The sequence below is a fragment of the Colossoma macropomum genome, unplaced genomic scaffold (genome assembly GCF_904425465.1).
Source record: "Colossoma macropomum unplaced genomic scaffold, Colossoma_macropomum, whole genome shotgun sequence".
NCBI classification, from domain to species: domain Eukaryota; kingdom Metazoa; phylum Chordata; class Actinopteri; order Characiformes; family Serrasalmidae; genus Colossoma; species Colossoma macropomum.
Genome location: NW_023494796.1, coordinates 14,460,293 through 14,483,640, shown reverse-complemented (window position 1 = coordinate 14,483,640; position 23,348 = coordinate 14,460,293). Strand labels below are relative to the sequence as shown.

Sequence of the window (23,348 nt, the reverse complement as noted above, 5' to 3'; positions counted from 1 at the left end):
TGTCAGTTCAGGAAATGTCCAAAGACCAGTAGCTTCTTGTGGTCAAAGTGTGAAAAAAGCATAGTTCAAGGCCTCATACTGTCTCTTACATGTTGTTGCTGTCTCTGTAAAGCGCTTAAAGTGTGTAAAAAGTTATGCTATACATAAAATGTTTTGTATATGTAGCACATAAAGCCTTTACGCTACCATTATAGTACTTTTAAAGCACTATTTTTGTCCCTCTTAAAGATAAATTCAGTACTCTGAGAAAAATATGTACTGATTTGGAATCTGACACTGTTTGCTAATCCCAAATGCTGTAAGTACACTAAAGGCTGCTAAGAGTTGCTAAGTAGCTCTAATCGCTCTTTAAGGTCCAGGCCTAAACATAGTGTGTTACATATTTGTATTTGAGGGGTACTCTAGATATGAAACTCTGATAAGCCTAGAAAAAACTGAGGTGTTGGACAGTCACAGGATGGATTCATGAGCAGAGGAACATCACAAGGTAGCACTATTTAAGGTATTGTTTTCTTATGTTCACAGTTAGAAGTTTAAGTCGCAGTTGGGGGAAAAAGTGGAAACAGACTCTTTAGCATTCCTAACCCCAAAGAAGGGTTACCGTTACCAAAGTGTGCCGCTCCAGGAGATCATTGCCAAGAAAAGAACTTAGCTAGCTCACATGAAGTAAAAAAATGCCCAATTAACTTCTTGAAGTTTAGGTTTACATCATGAAAGCTGACAACTGAGAGTCATTTTAATGCGAGAATTATGGTAGCATTAGGCCTACTTTGCCAGTCATTTTTCCAACAGGGCTGTGCAGCAAATTCAGTAGCACAGAGGAAGCAGAGAGAGGTGTACACTTATTTTAGCCACTGTGGGTTAAATCAATATATGAGCTAATGCTAGCACTAACAGTTTAATGCTATATGTTGTCTTTTACATGAGGTAAAATGTTTTCTGCTCGGTGAATGATATAGAAACATGTTGTCGAGGTAACACTGATAACACTAAATACCTAAATGCAGCTACTATGTTAAGCCAGGCCGCACTTCAGACTCCTCAGTCAGTCATGACTGTGGCACGTTACTGCACTCATTGTGTGTAGTAATGTTAAAGTAAATAATATACAGCAGTAACACACTTATTGAGAATGCACTGAGTTGCCAGTTTATTTGGTCCTCTCACTTAAAACAGTCCATATAAAGTTTAGAGCTCTTTCAGTCCTTTCAAATCCATACAAATTAAGTGCAAAATGAAAGAAAATTGGATAGTTAGATTCTTAAATAGAGTTCTAGGTTTTTACGTCCAGGCAGTATCCAAACAGTCCATTTATCCATTTCTAAGTTTCAACGAACAACATTAGCAAAATAAACAAATAAATATAAAGAAAGATCAGCATTCATTCTTCTGTTGAGCTTGAAACAAAAGTGCCTCAACTCAAGGTTTTAGTGGGGTAACATGTAATGCAGCTGTTTAAACTTCCTTTTTTCTTTGCTACATTTTTTTCTCTTAATCATGTAAACAAGTCTAAACAAGTAAAACTCTCCCATACTCCCACTTAGTGGATGGAGCAGGAATTACACCAGAGAAAAAATGTAATTTACTCTGTCATTGACCCCATTTAGCAAGCAAACAAGCAAGCAAAGTTTATTTATATAGCGCTTTTTACAAGAGGTGCTGTCACAAAGCAGCTTTACAAAAAAAATCAGCATTACAGAAAAAAATCCGGGTCCAAACCCCCATGAGCAAGCCAGTGGCGACAGGTGGCAAGGAAAAACTCCCTAAGAGAAACAGGAAGAAACCTTGAGAGGAACCAAGACTCAGAAGGGGAACCCATCCTCCTCTGGTCAACACCGGATAGTAAACATTGTTAGTACAGTGTTTTACACCTGGTCACTTAATGTGTCCTGAGTATCAGGATTATATCAGAATAAGGGCAAGCCACACACAAAATGCATGTGTAACTGCACCCAAAACATATTTAAACCAGATATAAAATCAAATCTGATCACTCAAACCACTTCACAAGATGGTCTGAGACACATTTGAGCCAGAGGTTATAGCAGTGTAAATTCATTAGTCGCTCCAAGACACATTCGACAAGCAAAACTCCTCCCCATGCAGTACGTCACTGGGCATGTGATCCATGACTGCAAGGAAAATAATCATGGGGGACGCACACGGTTGGGGGCCGAATGAAACAAAATGCTTAATAGCCATATGTACAGACAATACTGTGCAAAACAAACAGCAGACAAAGTAATTGGTAATTGGTAAATAAGACAAATAATTGGTAATTGGTTGCCATATAATGAGAGGATTTGCATATTACATCCCACACAGCAATCGGATTTCAATCCGACTAACCAGAGGTGCATTTGACTACCAAGTGTAAATGCATGTGGTTAAAATCGTATCAGGATATAATCCAGATACTACTCACATGAAGTGACCAGGTGTAAATGTGGTCTACTTGTACACAAGGCCAGTACACAGTGAAGCCAAACTGGAGGATATAAGGGATAATGAGTTCATAAACTAACTACACAGGTGTTTAAGCAGAGGTTGGAGCTAGGGTTAGAGCAGGCCAATCACAAATGGTCCATGACAAATTCACCTGCTGTGTTTAAAATAGCATACTATGTACAGCAGTGGTCATCAGCCCTCCCCCTGGAGATCTGCTTTCCTGAAGAGTTCAGTTCTTACCTGCATCTAACATGCTGCACCACTTCACATACCTGTAATGCACCTGATCCAGCCAAAGACTTCTGGTCTTAATCTTAAGGTGTTAATTAGCTGGGGTGGCTGTGGTAGATTGGGGTTGGAACCTGATTCTGCAGGAAGGCACCACCAGGGTTGGTGATCGCTGGTATACTTTATGCAGGATTCTTTGAATCTTTTAATGATATTATGTACCATAGATGATGAAATCTCCAAGTTCTTTGCTATTTTATGTTGACAAACTTAAAATTGTTGCATTATTGGTGAACCTCTCCCCATCTTTACTTCTGAAAGACTCTGTGAGATGCTCTTTCTATACCCAATCATGTTACTGACCTGTTGCCACTTAACCTAATTAGTTATAAGATGTTCCACTAGGTGTTTTTTCAGCCCCTTCCACTCCCAGATCCTGCTCTTTCCACTCCATGGTTTTGTGTCCTCCCACCTGCTTAAAGGGGCCCCGGGGGCCTGGTCGGAAGAGGACTTCATCGCATTGCTGTTTTGCCTGATGTGCTGCATCTCTCATAGCTCGATCTTTCGCTCCCGCTGTCGCCCAAGCAGTTGCTGCACCACCGGTGCCCAAGCCTCACTCTCCCACACACTCAACAGCTGTAAGGTGCACTGGGCAATCTGGTGTCAGTCGACAGGTTAGTCTTGTTCCTGCTTTTAAAGAAAAATGAGGTAGATGCTTACTTTCCCATATTTGAGCATATCACTACCGCTCTTTGTTGGTCTAAGGATCTGTGATCACGGTTACTGCAGTGGAAGTTAGTTGGGGAAGTCAAGGAAGTGTGTTCTTCTCCCTCGTTGGGTCAAAGCTTGGATTACGAGATAGTGAAAGCCACAATTCTTAGAGCGTATGAACTGGTGCCTGAAGCCTACCGACAAAATTTTAGATCCCTGTCACAATGTTTTGTCTGAGAAATGGGAATATTTTTGTCATGAACAGGATGACCTTATTGCTGTATGTCCAGCTCTCACATGTAAAAGTTCTCGCTTGAGCTCCCCAACTAAGAAGGTAAATGCTTTAAGTGTGTTACTTCCTGGTGAATTGTGTGTTCAGCCAAGTACTCTGACTTAATCTGGTGTTGAGCCTGTGTTTAAACCTTTGTGTTGAGTAGGTTTGTTTCCTAGACAGTCTATTCAAATATTACGAGATACTGTCAGTCGTTTCTGTTGGAAAGTGTCCTGCCGTTTTCTACCAAGACTACTATGGCAATGCAGGCGAATTGAATTTGGCGTGCCTTGTGTGCTGCTACAAGGTTCCCTGAAGCTTTGCATTCCCTAAAGTCAAAATCGATAATCAAGACTCTGATTAAGTTTGTACCACATTAGGCCTACCTAAGTGCATCCAGTATAACCAAGGGTCAACCTGTATGTCTCAGCTTTTTTCTCAGGTAGTCCATGAACTCAACATTAAAACACCAAGTATCTAGCACGTACCACCCTGAGTCACAAGGCACACTTGAGCGTTTCCAACAGACATTTAACATCATGTTGAGAACCTACTGCATCGAGACTGGCGAAGACTGAGATGAGGGAGTGCCCCTACTTATATTCGCTATTTGTGACACTGGTAGGAATCTACTGGTTTTAGTCCAAATTTGCTACTTTTTGGTCATTTCATTCATGGCCCACTTAGAGCACTTTATGAACAACGGTTGTCCCCCCCTTCGTTTGACTTCTAATGATAATGTGCTTAGATTCATTTCTAAGCTTCATGAGCATCTGCACATAGCTTGAAAGTTGGCAAAATAGAATCTGTGTTTCTCTTAGAAGGCAATAAAAAAAGACATTATGATCGCAAAAAAATTTCACATAACCTATGTGAATATGCTGAAGCCCTATGTTGCTCACTCTGCAGAGGAAAAACAAACCCTATTTCTTCCCCTGCCTTCTTCCCATATGCCTGTTCCAGTAGTAGCAGCTTCTGTCAGTGAATATGCACCCAAATGTGATAACCTCCACTTAGGTAGGAACTGTCTCCCTTGTGCTCACATTTCTAATTCTCATGCATTGCAATGCATCTCAGAAAAGCTGTGGTACTTACCGTTACATGCACGGTCTGACCTTAAAGCTCTATTCGATAGGTTTCCCTCTCTATTTTCTGACATTCCGTCTCAAACTTTCGTCCTACGTCACAATATTGATGTCAACGGACATTCACCCATTAGGCAGCACCCTTATTGTATTAGCCCACAAAAGTGTTTTCTCTTACAACAAGAAATTGATTACTTGCTGAAAAATGGCCTTGCCGTTCCCAATAACAGCCTATGGTGTTCCCCTTGCCTTCTGGTCCCGAAACCACACAACGTGCAGATTTTGCACTGATTACAGAAAAAATAAATTTAGTCACAGATTCTTTTCCTCTTCCTTGAATGGAAGATCATGTGTTGATCATGTTTGCTCACAAACCTAGCAGGGACAACTAGACCTACTGAAAGGCTATTGGTTGGTTCCCCTAAATGCTTGTGCCTCTGACATCTCTGCCTTCACTACGCCAGACAATTTTCTTCTGTATACCATAATGGCATTTGGCCTATCAAATGCTCTGGCTACTTTCAGTGCCTTATGACTATTGTTCTAGGGGATGTGTCAAATTGAGATGCCTATCCGAATGATGTTGTTTACTCAAACACCTGAGAACACCATATGCAGCTACTGGATCAACAGGAGGCAATCTCCTTTGTAAAACCTGTACTTTTGTTTGGTCCCCTGCGTGCCAGTCTGCGTTTGAGTCTGTGAAGGCTTTTTAAGCTGTTTAAATTGGAGGTAGATGACAGTGGTACTGGAGCCAGTCCTCCTACAAGAGGATCACCCCATTTGTTACTTTTCAAAGAAAAAGCATCAATGAGCCTATAGTACCATTGAAAAGGAAGCTCTTGCACTTCCCTTTGCACTGCAGAAGTTTGAGATCTACGTTGGTAGCAGTTCAGCTCTTATTACTGTTTTCAGGGATCACAACCCCCTAGTATTTCCCCAGCCCATATCTAACACAAATCAACATCTAATGTGCTGGTCCCTCATACTTCAAAGTTTTAATCTTGCTATCATCACAAGAAGGGAACTGACAGTATAGTTGCTGATGCTCTCTCTAGATGCTAGGGGGTTGTTTTTGTTTTGTGACCCGGTTCACATTGGTGGGGGGGCAGGGGTGTTATGTCTTGTGTTTTCACCTCGTCTCGAGTGTTTTGTGTGTACATTCCAGATTCCGTCCCGTGGCTTCGCCCTCCCGCTCCCAGATCCTGCTCTTTCCACTCTGTGGTTTCGTCTCCTCCCACCTGCTTAAACGCAAACCAATGGCCTGGTGAGAAGACTTCACAACAGGCAAAACAGCAATGTGTTGTACATTTAGTAAGTCTTGATTCTTTGTTTCATTGGTTATTGACTTCATTTGTATTTAACTTCAATTTAGCCTGTCCCCTTGTAACTGTGTGTGTGTATATTATTATTTTTTATATATATATATATATATATATATATATATATATATATATATATATATATATATATATGTATGTGTAAATTGTCAGTGTGTACCAGCTGTAAGGGAGTGGCTGCCCTTTTTGCTTGGGAATGGGGTTTGTCTATATGTATGGCTGGTCAGGGAGGTAAGTTAGCACTCTGTCTTTTGTTTCCTTTTGTTTGTTTATAGGGTAGCTAGAGTGTGTTCTAGAGCTAGTGACGTTTTGTTTGTTGTTTTGGCAGAGGTCAGTCCTGAAGTCTGTTGCAGGTGTGAGAAATCAATTACATATATACATACAGCAGTTTCAAATAATACAGTCTCCCAGGCCAACTTTGAGATATAATTTCTCCAGCAAGTCCTAGCACAACCCAGTAGGCTGTGCCTGGTGCATTCTAATCAGATGCCCAAACCACCTCAACTGGCCCCTCTTAATGTGGAGGAGTTGGGCTCTACTTTGAGCTCCGCTTGGGGGGTGTACTACGAAGCATATATTCTGATAATATATTCTGTATTTGCTCAAGAAAGCCAGCTTCAGACAGCCTAACATTCCCCATCAGGCTTAACTGGTATCACAAAGGTGGATTTCAATCTAATCCCTGAAGCTAAATAAAGTCAAGTTTTTCCAATCCAGTTAAGTGGGCAGGTACACAATGTAAGAACCTGTGGTGTGTTCAACCGCCTGAACGTGCAGCATAATGGAGAAAAGCAGAGCCACTTACTTCAGCTCAGAAGAGCAGAGGACTTCGAACATGTGTTTTTGGCGAAAAGTAATACAGTCTCTGCTGCAAACGCTCGTGAGGAAGCATGGGAAAAGATGGCAGGCCGCGTCAATGCGTAAGCTCCACATACATCATCAGCAAAATATTAATTGTGCAGCCAGAACAAATTAGGATTCTGCATGAAAAGGCACAACTGTTGCTATGTAGGGTGTTGTATTAAACAAAGCCTATCAATCATTATGTAGCGAACACTGGCTGAAACTTTACTTCAAGCTGGGTGTTTACCCAAAAATTAAGGGCCTTTTGGCTCCAGTGAGTCTGGAGTTGAAAGTGTAAATCTGTCGACTTAACACTCAAAACCCCAAACTCAGTCAAATTTACAGCTGAATCAAGAACCAGCATCCCTCTCCCTCGACACAGGGGGCAACAGAACAGAAGAAATCCCCCTCTGGAATGTGGCCATGTGGCTCTCCAAAGTCCTGTGGACAACTTTATCTTTAAGTAACAGAAAGTACATTTCTAAGGTATATGTCCACTCCAAACTGCAATCATTCGTTAGGACTCATTTTAACTAAACTAGACATACCAAGAACGGAACTGATACGACAATCAGAACTGAAAATTTAAACTTTCTAAATCCCCTGAGGATCTCAAACATGGACCCACAGCACCGCAAGGTGTGAAAACAAGAATTACCACATCACCACTATAAGGACTGTTGCTCACAAAGGACCCCAGAAACACTCATTGATATGCATGTTTGACTATCAACCCTATCTAATTTGCAAGAGATGATGCTTGTATTTGTGTACCCAGTTACTTAGTGTGTATTCTCCTTTCTTTTACCAGACATTAGGAATGTGTAGGATAACTGTCTGAAAGTTACTGAAATAACCATTTAAAGTAGTGATTTCAGAACACTAAGCATGCACCTAGGTTTTCTTTTCACTTATATCTAGCCTTCTATTTTTACTCTCCTCGTTTACTTGATTTTATTCTTTTGAAGTAATGATTTTACTGTGTTAAATCTCCTGCCTTGAAAAGACATCCAAAGGGTTACCTGTAAGACTATTTCTGCCTTTACAATAGTTGTTTTCAGGTTATGTGGATAAAAACTGTAGGATGATGCACAAATGTTAGGTTTGTCTGCTGTGGATATTAGGAACTTAATTCAATGATCTGAAACTGTTTGGTTTAATCTAACTAAACTTTTCAAATCTAGAGGGAACAAAGAAAGGAGTTCCCTGGGAAGGCGCTCACAGAGAAACCACCCCCCTTCAGAATTGAGAACTAGGAATAGCTAATTACCCACTAGGTAAGAGAACCTATCAACATCTTCGCTCCACCCCCGAAGGGAGGGGCCAACAGCTGGGTAATACCGGCGCACACGCCAGTTCCAGTTCACGTTCCAGAGAAGAAGAAGGAACTTCCATAAGTCTGTGCCAACCGCGGTTAGAAAGAAAGTTTAGGAGTTTAGAACGCTTAGATCAGATCTGGATATTTTGTTGTTCGTGTAGTTTGTCTTTTGTTTATACCTTTAAGTTTAACCCAACCTTAGGGAGGAAAGTGAAGATTTCTTTACATGGCCAAGTAAGGAATTTCTTCAAGTTTCAGCTCTGAGTTAATTCAGGTTAGCAGCCTCGAAATTTGACTGCACTTCCCCAGCCGATTGAAGCCCAGCCAGAGCAGCGCCTCGACCGGTGAACCGAATCCTCGCCAGAAGACTGCCCTGGTTCCAAGCTCCATCCTCAAAGAGCCCTAAGAAGAAGCCCAGAGACTCTGAAGCCCAGCCAGAGCTGCACCTCGACCAGCGAACCGAATCCTCGCCAGAAGACTGCCCTGGTTCCAAGCTTCATCCTCGGGCAGGTGAGACGCCGAAGCCGGCTCTCAACTGCAGTGCGTCGCCTGTGCAAAGTCCCACCAAGACTCCAGGGCCAGCGAAGGAACGCCCAGCGTGTGAGCTCCAGCCGGTCCTCAAGCGACCCATCTCAGAGGACCCGTAGTCCTGTCTCCTGACTTCAAAGTAAGGCTGGCTATCTTTCATTTGTGCAGTAAAGATTCGCGCCATTTTATTCGATAAGAATTCTCTTTTAGATATATGTTAGTTTAGGTTAAGTTGCCCTATAGATCCTTTGTCCTTAAGTCTCGAGTCGCTTTCCCAAGGAGCGCCCTCAGCCACCTTTGCATACCATTTTACACTGTGAAATAAGTTACATTACCTGAGCCATTTCCTTTGTTTGTTTATTTCTTTTCTTTTGTTTATTAGCCAAGTTATCCAACTGTAGTGTCATATTTAGCCAATAAAGTTACTTTTGATTGAAGCATCCTCGGCACGAGTGTCTGTCTCTTCCCTGCATTGGTCTGTAGACTTTAAACTAAATCCAAGTTACCCTGACCTCCTCTTTAGTTTAAGCAATAAATCATATTTATAATCAGATTGAAATTGCAATAACCATTACAATTATGTATTTAGAGGTGCAATCCAAACAACCCAAAGCAGTCTTGGCAGCAGGTTAAAGTACAATACAAGAACACTAAACATCATGTTTGCTTGTTTATGCTCTTTTGCCTATGTTGAAAATTATCTTTATGGCTTTTATTAAAAAATGTACTCACACTTCTCTTAGCCAACCACAAGAAAAGCCAAGGCAAAAAAACTGAAGGGGGGCCCCACCTATTTATACAACAACTGAGGAGCTGGCTCTGGAGGCGAACCGTGGAAGGCCAATTATGAATGGTATCACTGGGGGCAGCTCTTCAAACCCTGGGAGCAGCAGAGATTAGACCACTTTTGTTGAATGTATGAGCAAAATCTTAATAAATAGCTTGGCTTATTTTATGTCTGTATGACAACCTATTGTGATGCTGATTTTATTGTTACAGTACACAATGATTCCCTGATTTTGAGGGCCAGCCTGCTCCAATAGGTGGAGCTTCTCAAGCAGAGGTGTGTGTAGTTGTAGACACCATATATTGAAAAACATTCATATTAATGTAAACCTCTTTTCATAGATGGATTCCACAGGAGATGTGGGCACCATATCTTCATGCTCAGAAAGACCTGTAGAGGTGAGTGACCTTTATCATGTACAGCTAAAATAAGTTGCCAATTTGTTATGGATGCTTGCATATTTCACTTACAAGGATGTGCTATACTTGAATTCCAACAATTTTCAGAGTCTTTTACATATCAGTTGGGGTATTCAGTGTTTCTTCACTCATCAGCAACCGTAGCATGTTTGTTATCTGTAGGTCAATGGAATCTTGTGTAGGACAACCTTTCCCACACCCTGAGCCTGCAGCATCTACCTCAAGGCCAAGCATAGGAACACCTGAGGTGCATATGTAAAGCCTTCAACCGTCCATTGCCCTGTACATGGTCCCTGCAACTAACCCCTGCAATTGTGAGTCAACAGACACCGTCCGAAGCATTTACAAAAGGGCACTTGAACTTGACATTGAGTTAAAGACACTACAAATAAAAAAAATAATAAAGCTGGATATACAGGAACTTGAATACAAGAAGGCAGCATTGCAATATATTGCACTCATTGTCTACATGTTATACTCATAGTTGTATTTTTATCTCCACAGAAATGACTTTGATGGAAGTCAATAAACTCATGACACCATTCTTGCATGCCACTGGTCTTTGTTTTAGTACAATCAAGTAAAATGAACTTGAAGAAAAATTCAAATAATGAGGAACCTTGATCCAGTTTCTGGTACAGTGTGGACCCCCTGATGATCTGAGAATCACGTACTGAACCAGGCCATTTAGCATCAGTACTTCTTATCAGGCACTGATGATCACAAATTATCTGAAATAGATGTGTTCAGAACTTCAAAATATCATTATGGACAATAATACTGTTATGGAAGTAAATAATGTAATGGAATCAATTACCTAGGCCCATGTAGCTTCATTACTAACTGCACTGACAGTTTTTAATTTTGTACCTACACACTGCACATTGATGCTGTGGAAAGACTTTCAGTTTACATAGTCAGCCTCATGCTCTCCCAAGGCTGTCATAATGGGAATGTGTGTGCAATCAATGGCACCGATTACTCTGGGTCTTTTTTTCTAGGATTCCCAAACATTATCTACAGCTACTGACAGACACAAAGATGAGCACGACCAGGAATAACTACCCGCAATCCGATAAAAACCTTCCTTTATATTTTGCACTGGCAAGTAGCCTGGAAACACTACAAACACATCTAGCAGCTCTTTCAGTCCAAGGTAAACCCTGTGTATAGCCCAACATAGTGTTCTTGCTTAGGTGCTCAGCATCCCCCACTGAGTACAAGTAAGAGCCAGTGGCGAAGTACCGCAACTCTATACAAACTGTTTGTGGCACTGTAAGTGTGTGGCTCCTGAGGGAGGAATTGCTTGCGTAAGATCAAGAAGTTTGCATATATAGATAATGCCCTCAGCTGAGAATCTATATCTTTCAAACAGTACATCATTGGGCAAAGCAAGCAAATTCAATCTGTCTCTAAATACTCTTGCGCTGCACAGTGATCCTCTTACAATGCAAGTGCCAATATCCACTGGGTCATCTAAGAAGGGTGACGCAATTTTTTTGGAAAGACAGAATTGCTTTAGAGGCAGGATTATATTCAATCTCTTGAGCTCGAATAATTTAACCTGCTCTGAGCAGGTTAGCTTCAGGGGATAAATTGCTATGGTGATACAACTCTCTTACAACTGAGCGACTTGTGACATGAATGAGTCTGAGTTAAACAACCAAGTAAGCTTTAACTTAGCTCGCTAACCCTGAAATCCTGCTTCGTAGTACACCCCCCAGGTCATGTCTGCCCTATGTATCCACAATCTCATTCTTTCGTTCATTACCCAAAGCTTGTGACCCTTTGGGATGTCGAGTGACTGGAAAACACAAAGCTTCGCCTTATGGCTTAGTTCCCTTTTCACTTATACAGTCCAGTACAGCGACCATATTACTGCTGCCATCTGTCCCAGCCTGTGGCCAATCTCAAGATGCCTCTTCCCATCACTCATGAACAAGGCCCCAAAATACTTAATCTCCTCCACCTGGGGCAGGTCCTTTCCCCTTACCTCAGCTGCAAACTGCTTCTGTGAGCAGTGGAGGTATTCTTGTGATGGAGCCAAAAGGACATCATTCACAAAAAGCAGAGATGCCACCTTCTGGCCTCCACACATAATGCTCTCCTGACCTCGACTACGCCCTGATACCCTGTCCATGAATATCACAAACAGGAGTGGAGAGAAGGCACAACCTTGGCGAGTCCAACACTTACATTGAACAAGCTTGACTTAATGGAGAGTATACGGATTAGAGTACAGAGACCAAGTGGCCCGGAGTAGTGGCCTCAGCACCCCATGCTCCAACAAATATCTTGGTGTACATGGTTGTAAGCCTTCTCCAAGTCCACGAAATACAAGTAGACAGGGTCGGTGAATTCCCATGCCCCCTTAAGAATCTGTGTGAGGGTGAAAAGCTAGTCCATCGTTCCTTGGCTGGGACAGAATTTGCATTGTTCCTCTACAATCCGCAATATCCACAGTATCATTCATAGTCTCCTTTCCAGCACTTTGACATAAACTTTTCCCAGGGAGGCTTAGTAGTGTGATACCCCGGTAACTGGCTCACACTTTCTGGTCCCCTTTTTTAAAAATAGCAACCACCACCCCGGTCTGCAAGTCCAAGGGTATTGTTCCTGAGGTCCTGGTGACATTGCAGAGGTGTGTCAGCCATGACAGCCCCACAACATCCAGAGCCTTAAGCATTTCTTGGTGAATCTCATCCACCCCTGGTGCAAGCAACCTCAGTGACCTCCACCAGGGAAATTGAATATGGTCTGGGTTTAGGAGTTCCTCAAAGTGCTCCTTCCACCAACTTATAATATCCTTTTGGAGTTGCTGGACAGTTGTCTGCTAGAAGCTAACCGAAAGTCTTTTTCCTTGGTTTCTCCGAGCTCCTCCCATGTTTTGGATTTTGCTTCAGCCATCACCACTGCTGCCACCTTTTTTGCCCATTGATTCCTATCTGCTGATTTGGGAGACTCAAAAAATATTTAAGCCCAAAAGGTTAAAACTTGTGTATTTTAATTACGTCAATTTTCCATACATACATACATACATACATACATACATCTAAACCGCTTATCCTTCTGGGTTGCGGTGGGGTGCTGGAGCCTATCCCAGCTGTCATTGGGCGGAAGGCAGGATACACCCCGGACAGGTCGCCAGTCCATCGCAGGGCTGTCAATTTTCCATTCAATTTAAATACATAAATCCAATGTAAAAAATGGTATTATAATTTATTTTTCTCCATCATGTTCAATAAACCTGAATGAATAAAATAATGTTTAAATTAGAAGTACTGGTAGGATTTATGCAATTCTTTTACATAAATGTTATGTATTTCTAAAGAGTTAATAGTACCTTCTGTATTCACAACACAATTACTTACACTGTGTAAATGTATTAAATGACAATACATGTTAATTCACAAACATTTGTTGTAGTACACACTGTGTTAAACAGGATTTGCTGAGGCTCATTACAAGACATGTAAACTTAAAGTCTAATGTGAAAGAAATAAACATACCTTTATATATTTCAGCTGTGATCAAATTCCCTGGTTTAGAATTTCTATTCACTTGCAACTTCACTACTAATTAAAGCAAATGTTTGTGCACAACATTCCTATTGAGGTGCAACTGTCATGCTAACCATCATGCAAGTTTGCTAGGTAACACTATCAGTCACTTCATACCATGCTAATATATCGAGGTCACCTACAATTCAAAAACCGTGAACTGTTGATTTGAATATACAATTCAATAATCACTTCATGTTTATTTATTCTACCTTTTGTACCCGTTAACATGACAGCAGACCTAGCAAGGATGCTAGCTAGCTAGCTAGTTTGCTGGTGTTGTCTAGAGTATCTCTCAAAATAATCAAAATGAAACATTAATATATGGTCAAAACATTAAAAACACAAATTAAAAAAGTTAATGCGCATCACTATTTCATAGCAGTTGCACTGCATAACAAACGATGGCAGGAGATAAAGAGCCACTTCATGTCCACCATGCCATCTGAAGCAATTTCCTGGTTGACGATGCTTTTCCTGTTACTATTGCACATGCACAATATATTCTTATTTTTTTAAAATAAGTTTTATGAAAAATATTTGCTTTATGTTTATGATGGCCATAAATTATTTTTTTAAAGCACCAGGGGGTTCTTGGGTTGCTGCCCTGTAAGGCACCAACAAACTTTTGGCCACAGCTATGCCTGACCACTTCCACAATGGAGGTTATGACAGGGTCCCTTCAGACTCTATGTCCCCTACCTCCTCCAGCACATGAGAAAAGTTCTCCTAGAGGTGTGAGTTAAAAATCATTCCAAGCAGGGGCCTTCGACAGTCGTTCCCAGCACACCCTCACTATTCGCTTGGGCCTACCGGGTCCAACCCTCAGTCTTTCCTGCCATCTGATCCAACTCACCACCAGATGGTGATCAGTTGACAGCTCAGCACCTCTCTTCACCCGAAGAGAACATTTGTGTCCAGAACATTTGGTCCCAAGTTAAATGAAATGACAGTTAATCATTGACCTTCGACCCAATGAACTCTGGTACCAAGTACACTTATGAATGTCCTTGTGCTCGAACTTGGTGTTCGTCATGGACAATCCATGACTAGCGCAGAAGTCCAATATCAACTCACCATTCGGGTTTAGATAAGGCAGGGCGTTCTTCCCGATCCTCCCCTCCAGGTTTCCCAGTTATTGCCAACATGAGCATTGAAGTCTCCCTGCAAGACTATTAAGTCTGTAGGTGAGACCATTTCCAGAAAATATAATAGCAGAATTGAATGTTATTTTTGTTATATTTTTTAGTTCATGCATTTTGCCATACCATGCTAAGCTGCTTGAATACTGGCTAAATCAGTTGAACCCAGACTTCCAGGTATGGGAGGCCAAATTGCTACTGGTTGAACCACCAGCCGTGGGCAGAGGTGGACAAAAACAAATTGAATAGTATAACTGAACAAAGTAAACGAAGAAACCTTAACTGAAACTATTCCAAAGAGAAGAAACTAAGAAACTCCCCACACTGGGATGGAACTGTGGCCTAGAGGGTCACTGGCCAGAGTAGAGCCAACTGAACTACACCACCATTCAAAAAGAACACCAGAAGTGGGGATAGCCAAAAGGCTCAAGAAAGGGAGGAGAAAAGGGAGGATAAGCTGAATCTGTTTCTTTTACTTTATTTCCCTTTGTCTTATTTTATTCAAGTTCTTCCTTTTTTTTTATCACTTACACAGTTGTTACAAGTGACTCGAGAGCAAGGCTTAAAGGGATCAGGAGCAAATGCAGAGACTTGGGAGCAATTGCCCAAATACTGGCTTGATCAAGAGATGCATGCAAACTCATGACTGAGCACAGAAAACACAAAGAACCACTCTTCAGTAGAGCCGAACACAGGTGTGACCAGTTATCTCTAATTACCTAGAGGTGGCTCTCTGCTCCCATCTAGTGGTGGAATTGGATCTGACCACAGGATGGGTGACAGGGCTCCTGCCAGTGGCATTATTTGCACATGTGCATACACATGTTGAAGAGTTTCATGGTGAGACTGTGGTAGGGTATCGTACACTTGGCAGTGGAGATGACAACAAAATATGTAATCACAGGTTTGTAACTAAATCATACTGTGCTGCACTGCCTGATGGAAAATCTCATGTTAGCCAATTCTGAGACACATCACCTGAGTTTCTATAGCTAAATTGGCCATGAAATTTGCCTGTTTTCTCTTCATTCATTACTAGAAAATGACAAGCACATCTTCTATTTTAAATGTTTTAATAGATGAAACTCGAGACTCTATGGCTGCTTGACATTTAACTACTACAGCAATTACTGCCACCTACTGGTGAGGAAAAATACCTGTCATTGTTTGCTGAGGAAACATTTGAAGAGTTTCATTCTGGAAGTTGCATATAACACATTTTAAAAGAATCACGGCTTACATATAATGGAAAACATTTTTATTATTAAATAACTGTATATTCAGCATAAAAAAGCTGGTATAAAGATCAATAAACACGTTGCTGTATAGAAAAGTACCACTTCAAAAAGTTAACACCACGAGTGAAAACTGCAGTTTCTGCCATTCACTCTGTTTTCATCTTTTTCTCACAGATCCCAACTACAGGGTGATCACAGGGATAATCAGCCCAGGTTGATACACGTTCAGATCCAGCACCACTATAGCCAGTTATAGCACAGTCCTCATTTCTGTCATAATCATTGGGCTCTCCCTCAAACCAGAACCTGAAAGAAGAATAATGAATGTCTTCACTATTTCACATCTAGACCTTCACAGAATGGGAAATATGAACCATAAGCAGAGCTCAGTTCAGTGGTCTTTTACTCAGTGGTCAGTTCTGAGCCGTCCACCCATTTCCAGACCCCCTCTGTGTCACTGTCTGTCAGACCAATCCAAGCTTCAGTGCTGCCAAATTCTTTACTGATAAACTCCTGTGAATGTTGTAGCAAAGAATAATGAACAATGGTTTATTCTCTCCCACTCACTCATTCCATTTCTCTCTCTCTCTCACCTGTTCTTCTCTGCTGTTTATGATCAGCAGTTCTGCTCCTCTCTCTCTGCAGAACTGTCTGCTCTCACTCCAGATCTTCTTCTCAGTAGAGATGTAGTAAAGACTGGAGCTGTAGTAGATCCAGCCTTTTTTAGAGTATAAACATTAGATGAACATAATAGTGAACACGAATTTATGATAAACTACTGATTCATTCATGATCTTTCACAGATGATTCATTCTCTACTTTTTCCATGACAGCTTTATCATTCAGTCTTTCTCGTCTTAAAACAGCTCATCAGCACTGTTAGAGGAGATAAATTACTAATTAGAATGGTTTGGGCCTGATGGGCTTCTGTTCTGCTGGTGTGATTCTTGTTCATATTTTTAGATGCAAAAAATAAGTAATTGAACTGACTTGTAACCACATGTGGATAGTTTTGAAAGGATAGTGAAATGTTATTTAATCATTTACATACTCAAAAATACAAGATGACCACATTACCAAATAAATCTGTCAAAAAAAATATGAAACAGCTGCCAACTTTGAAAATGCCAAAGACACAAATTGTGCAGATTAGTATTAGTGTGTTTGTTGTTTATTGTACCTGTCATAAATAAAAATGTTTTTTGTTTATGACAGGTACAAATATGGGTAATATGTCTATGGGAGACAAAAAGAATAGTGCTTTTGTGATACACTATGTCAGATTCAAACCACTGAACTATGTAATGGTGATATTAGGAGATAGGAAAACAGGTGGAGAAACCGCTTCAAGATACGGTGGGAAGATAATGGTGGGAAAGGGCAAACAAAGAAGATGCCAAGAAGCAGCATGTTCACAGAACAGAGACTATAAAAATCAAAGATCAGAGCACTGTGATTTAATGACAGATCAGAGCTTCCTGTCTGTTCTGCTCAGCTGTTTCTTGTGTTACTTTCAGGTCTCTTTTACTTTCAACTGATTTCCTCTTTTCTTTGTCCTCAAAAGGCTTTTTTCCCCTTTTTTCTTTTCATCGTTTTTCTTTGCTCAAATACAAACCTCCGTCTAATGTACTGTACCATTCAACCCTCTACAAAGGTGTGACAGTGAAGTGTTGCTGGTGTGGGCTTTTAAGCTGAGCCCAGCAGGTGTGCCTGGACAGTGCTGATTAGCGCTAGGGATTCTGGGACTTGGAGTTAGCCTAAAAACCTGTCTGTTTCGCCAAGCTTTTGGTAATTAGCTTTTCCTGTTAGTTAAAGGGTGCAGATTTTGGGGCTTCATTGACATAGTGCACTACGGTGACTAGGAGTGCCTGGTGCTCTCACACCTTCACTGTAATAGTAACACTGTTGAACTCAGCCTGCCAGGGTCTCTGTTTCACTCTTAACACTGTATACTGTAATCAGTCTGTCTTAACAGAACTAACTGCCTGTGTGTCTCTCTGCCGAGCTGAACAGCTGCCCCTTCTGTGTGATCTGATGCTGTTGCTTCTTCTGCCTTTATTGGGTGCCCACTGCTCGCCTGTTTCCCAGACCAGTCTGACCATCATGGAGCTTCCTCCTGTACAACGCTGTGCAAACCTCACCTGCATGAACTGACCCTCCTGATGCTGCTGCTGCTGCTGCATTTTTTCTAATCACAGACATCACTACTCCTGCTTTTCCTTTCTTTCCGTATCTTATATTAACAGTCAAATCTCATTTGCTGCTCTTATTGACTGCTATCCGGAGTCGACCAGAAGAGGATGGGTTCCCCTTTTGAGTCTTGGTTCCTCTCAAGGTTTTCTTCCTTTTGCTCTTAGGGAGTTTTTCCTTGCCACCGTCACCATTGGCGACGCTCACTGGGGGCTAAAACCTGATTTTTTTTCTGTAAAGCTGCTTTGTGACAACACCTGTTGTAAAAAGTGCTATATAAATATTTGACTTGATTTGAGTTCCTTGACTCAGATCCACCAGCTCTTCCACTGCTCCGCCGTGGCCCCCTGCTGGTGACCAGTGGCACAGAGTGACCCCTTATTAAATTGTTTTGAAGGATTTTTTTGCCACACGTATGTTACAGAAGTCTTCAGCTGTGTAACCATATGGGACCTTCATTGTTGTAATTTGCACATTTTCAGTAAGAGACAGTTCTGTACTGCAGGCAGGCCAGTCTAGCATCTGCACTCTCTGATTGAACACTGTTTGCTGCAGTCGTTGATCACTGCTGTAACATGCAGAAAGTGGCTTGGTGTTGTCATGTTGAAATATGCATGGACATCCCTGAAAAAGACATTGCCTAAAAGGCAGCATATGTTGCTCCAAAATGTGTTCAGCATTATTGATGCCCTTACAGATGTAATTTACCACCTAATAGCCCCACCACCCCCGTTACCATAACAAACCATTACGCTGGTAACAATCTGGATGGTCCTTTTCTTCTGAAAGGTTGACTTGTCAGATGACATTTCAAATGGGATTGAGCCCAGAGACGTCTGTAGCATTTCTGGACATATGCCTTTTACTGCAATGAACAGTGTATATTAACAATAATTTGTCACAATATTCCCACACAGTGATAACCATAAGAAAAGAATGCTGATATTTAACGCAGGGCCATCTGAGGGGTCAAAGGTCACGGGCATTCCGTTGCAGTTTTTGGCCTTGCCCTACACATTCACATTTCTCCAGATTCCCTGAATCTTTTGAGGATATTATGCACTGTTAAGAGTGAAATAAATAACAGCCTAGTAACCCCTAGATAAGGATCATTCTTTTTAAACTGTTGAAGTTTTTGCTGATGGCTTCAACACATCCTTGATCATAAAGGACTAGTCCTTTCCTGGATGCTCCTTTCATACCCAACCATGATTGCTTCACCTGTTCCAGACATAGTTTGAACATGTTCCTAGTCTTATGTTGCTCCTGTTCCAGTTTTTTTGGAATGTGTTAAGCATTACAGGCATTCACATAACATACTGTTTTGTTCAAATAGAGGTCTTAAGAGTAGATTTCCAAATCAGTGTTCCCTGTTTTCATTAGCATTTCAAAATACTGCTTCAACTTTTTTGGAACTGGGTTTGTACCTGTCCAAGCCTAAACTAAAACTGATGGTGTTATGTACAAAGTTTTGAGGCCGTTTGAAGAGATTATACAATGATGGTCTTTGAACTCCACAGATGTTCACTTACCTAGTTTCAGAAGCAGTTCCTGGATTCCATCTCTTTCCTTTTGTAACTGGTCTCTCTCTGTACTCAGCTTGGTGTAACTGGCTTGTAACTGGTCTCTCTCTATAGTCACATTACTGAACATGACCCACAGCACTGTGATGGCAGTCATCAGGAGAACACACGGCAGCTCTAGACACACTGCAGCCAGTCTGCTCCCCGTTTTCACAAACCCTATAAAAAGAAAGCAGCAATGCTGAAGTATCACAGTATGCGTATAACTGTTCACACCTCACACTAGACATGTCCAGTCTTAGCCATGAAGGGTCAGCATGACTGCAGGTTTTCATTCCAACAAAGCACGAACACATGAGATCAACTGTTTGAAGACTGAGACCAGCTGATTTTAGAAAAGTAGAAAAAGTTATGCTCCTGCTCGTCTGGAAGGAATCCATTAAAACCCAGCACTAAACCATTAGAATTAGTTAGAATTAGCATGTGTGGGTGTACAGATGTGAGAGAACATGAACATACACACCTGAGCCCTGCCGTTCCTGGTTCGTTTTTGCCATTTGAGACCCTATTTGATCTCCTTTGAAGTTTTCAGTTATCCTGCTCTTGGTGTGCAGATCAGCTCTGTCAGATGTCCCAGCTCTAATACACTAAAATCTTCAGTTTGGGCACTGTGTGTGTGTGTGTGCACTTTTCCACTTTGACTCTCTAGACAGGAAGCTGAGGAGGAAGTAATGAAAGGATTTGTGCTGTTGAGTTTCTGCAGGGAAAGTACTGTGACAATTTTCACATGATTGAGATTATGTCATCTCTCTTTTTTCTTTCTATATATGTTTATCTTTTTTGCTTTGCATTGCAAAATTTTGCTTTATTTCCCTTTTTCCAACCTCAGTTGCCTGCTTCCCCTTTCCTTGTTTTGCCTGCTTCTTTTATGTTGCACTCTTAAAAATAACGGGGCCATAAAGTGTTTTTGTACTTACAGATTGAGATTTCTTAGATTGAGATTTACATGATATAGACCAGCCCACCTCAAAGACTTAACTGTATTTCTCCTAAACCAGACACACACACACACACACACACACACACACACACACACAGCATTGCCTTCCTTCGTGCAAAATATTTTCTTAAATCTGTGCATTTTCATCTTCATTTTTATGTTTCAAATCTTACTCACCTGCTCGGATATGTCCTCATCCTCCTTAAGTAATATTTTAATTTTTGCCTTCAACTTTGGCAGTTCTTCATGCTGCTGTCCAACTTGACAAGATTCACACATGAAAACTGCTACATTGGTGATACAAAAAAAAATAATAATAATGAACTTTGTAGAGCACTACCTGTCATGTCAGCCAGGACCAGATTCACACCACTGCACTGAATTTGATACGCCAATCTCTTGAGGCTGATGTTAGCTTCTTTTTTGAATTTATGTTCTACTTTCAGAAAGTGCTGCAATTATTTGTCAGCGTCCATCCAGGCATCTCAATGTACCTGCTACGTAATTTAAAGCGGAACGGGAAATGAGAATAAAAAGCTAACTTCAGCTTCTATCTACTGTACAAAACTCCTTTATCAGCAGCAAACTGGGGCTACAAATTATAACAGGTATACACTTGGATGTAATGCTTACAGTTTGAGCTTTCTTGTGCCTGATTTGCCACTCTGGCATTGACTGTACAGTGGAGGATGAGAACTACCCTCTTTTGCTTGGCTTTATTGTTTTGGAGCATCTGCCATCTGCTATTCAGCCTCAGACTATGATGGGAAAAACTACCCAGACAGCGAGCATATAATCGGTCTGCTGTTTGCCACTACTGGTCCACCCTCGGACCACACAGATTACTGTCCTGCATACAAGCTCTAACTAGTTTTTAATCTCCTCAAACAGATTTTAAATGCACACAGACTTTTATTTTGGAAAATAAAACTTAGACAAATATTACAAACAACTGAGAGGAAAAAAAATTATGACTAGGTCTAATGTAAAATGATTTTATTGAAAGTGTTGTTGCCGACACTGTGCTAGATTACAATCATTTACTAAACTAATGTACAAAAGTACAACTAAAGAAAGAGGGGAAGGAAAAATAACTACATTGGACTGTGATTGTAAAATGAGCAGTGATAAGTGGAATTTTGTCTATTACTCTGCTTAACCACCGGTGGGCCGCCCAGAAAATGCTGAGTAAAACGCCAGTGGACCACCAGCTTTGCCATCAGAGGGCCGACTGTGGTCCACTATACTCTTGCTATCAGGGTAGATACTCCAGTTTAATGAACATTCTCACTTTTATAATTACCTTCATGACTGCATAAACGTCTAAATGTCTGTTACAGGAAGTTTTAATCCTGCTTTACACTACTCTGCAACTACTTAAGTCCCACTTGGTAGGCAGTTTTCTGACACTTGATATTCCAATTTGGATGCTTTTAAACTCACCTTGTCTTTATGACGGACATTAAAATTCATAAGTATTAAACTCAGCATGCACCTCCATTAGATTAACAGTCCTTAAAGCTTTCAATCTCCCCATCATGGTACTATACATGCACCAACAGACTACATAGCAGAAACTGTCATTTACACCTTGACATCTTGCACCTGAATTTGCTTGCTTCTCCTGGCTTTGCCTACCTGTCTAAACCTCGAGTCAAAGGTAGAGGTGGGGGTTTAGCAGTAATATTCCATAAGAATTTAAATCTTCGGGCCATAGACTCCTACAAAAGATCTTCTTCTGAACATCTTGTATGTAAAAGGTCTGATTCCATTACTTTCTGTCCTAGTAATCTATCATTTTCCGCCTATGCAGACTAGTTTTCTACTGGATCTGTCTGAACTGCTTAGTGAAATAGGTGCTCTGTTGTACATTGTCATATTACATGGTGACCTTAATGTGCACACTGACAAAGCTTTAGTTACTAGTGCTGATTTTTGTCAGCTGCTTTGGATTCACACAGTATGTACACTTTCCCACACATGAGCATGGTCATACACGACCTAAACTGTATGACTGGATTTGATTGTTGTTCAGGGCACCCATGTTGGTATATCTGACCATTATTTTATTGAATTCACTTTAAATCTCTTAGAATCTTTAATCTAAGAAAACCATGGCAACTGAAATCTGAAATCTCTGGATCCTTTTTCTGATTCACTTCTCTCTGGCATCTCTTCTCTGTCCTGTTGAGATTCTCTCTGTATATAAAAATTCCATTTTGTATACTTTTCTTGCATCGTTTTAAAGTCTAGTGCCGTCCTCCCTGCTCTTCTCTGTGGTTTACCATTGAGCTTAGGGCTATGAAAGCCACTGGAAGATGTCTTAAGCAGCTTTATAAGAAAACTGGCCTTACTGTATATTCTCTGGCCTATGGAGACCACGTGTACAAAGATGCTTTAAATAGGGCTCATTCTACTTATACATCTTTGGTGATCCACCGTAGCTCATGCCAGCCCAAGACCCTTTTCAACACTATTGACAAATTCCTGCAGCCCCCAGTAGTAGCTTCTTCTGGTTCAGTTAAATTATGCAATGAATTTGCTTACTTTTTTCAGCATAAAATTGACTCAATCTACCATCCACTTACTTCTGTCCATCAGTTCTTAAGACTTACCGATTATCTTTCATGTGCAATTTATTCAGGAGCTCTTAGTATACTGATGCTTCTTGATCTTAGATCCGCTTTTGTTACCATCTCATGATCTATTACTCTCTC

The 23,348-nt window shown here is 41.0% G+C and overlaps 1 protein-coding gene and 1 long non-coding RNA gene across 2 annotated transcripts in view; both read right to left on the bottom strand.

Moving 5' to 3' along the window:
- Window positions 1-20,379, bottom strand: part of LOC118816801 (C-type lectin domain family 4 member F-like) — a 67,214-nt gene extending 46,835 nt beyond the window's left edge. The window contains exons 1-2 of the mRNA XM_036583396.1: window positions 20,155-20,379; window positions 19,641-19,850 (exon numbers count right to left, since the gene is read on the bottom strand). Coding sequence (XP_036439289.1) covers window positions 19,641-19,850; window positions 20,155-20,188 — 244 coding nt within the window. The 5' untranslated portion in view covers window positions 20,189-20,379. The remainder of the gene's footprint in view (window positions 1-19,640; window positions 19,851-20,154) is intronic.
- LOC118816487 lies at window positions 15,793-16,602 on the bottom strand. Its single transcript, XR_005007873.1, has 3 exons — window positions 16,512-16,602; window positions 16,325-16,431; window positions 15,793-16,224 (listed from the first exon to the last, which is right to left on the bottom strand). It is a non-coding gene; the product is annotated as an uncharacterized LOC118816487 (long non-coding RNA).
- Window positions 20,380-23,348: the final 2,969 nt, after the last annotated feature.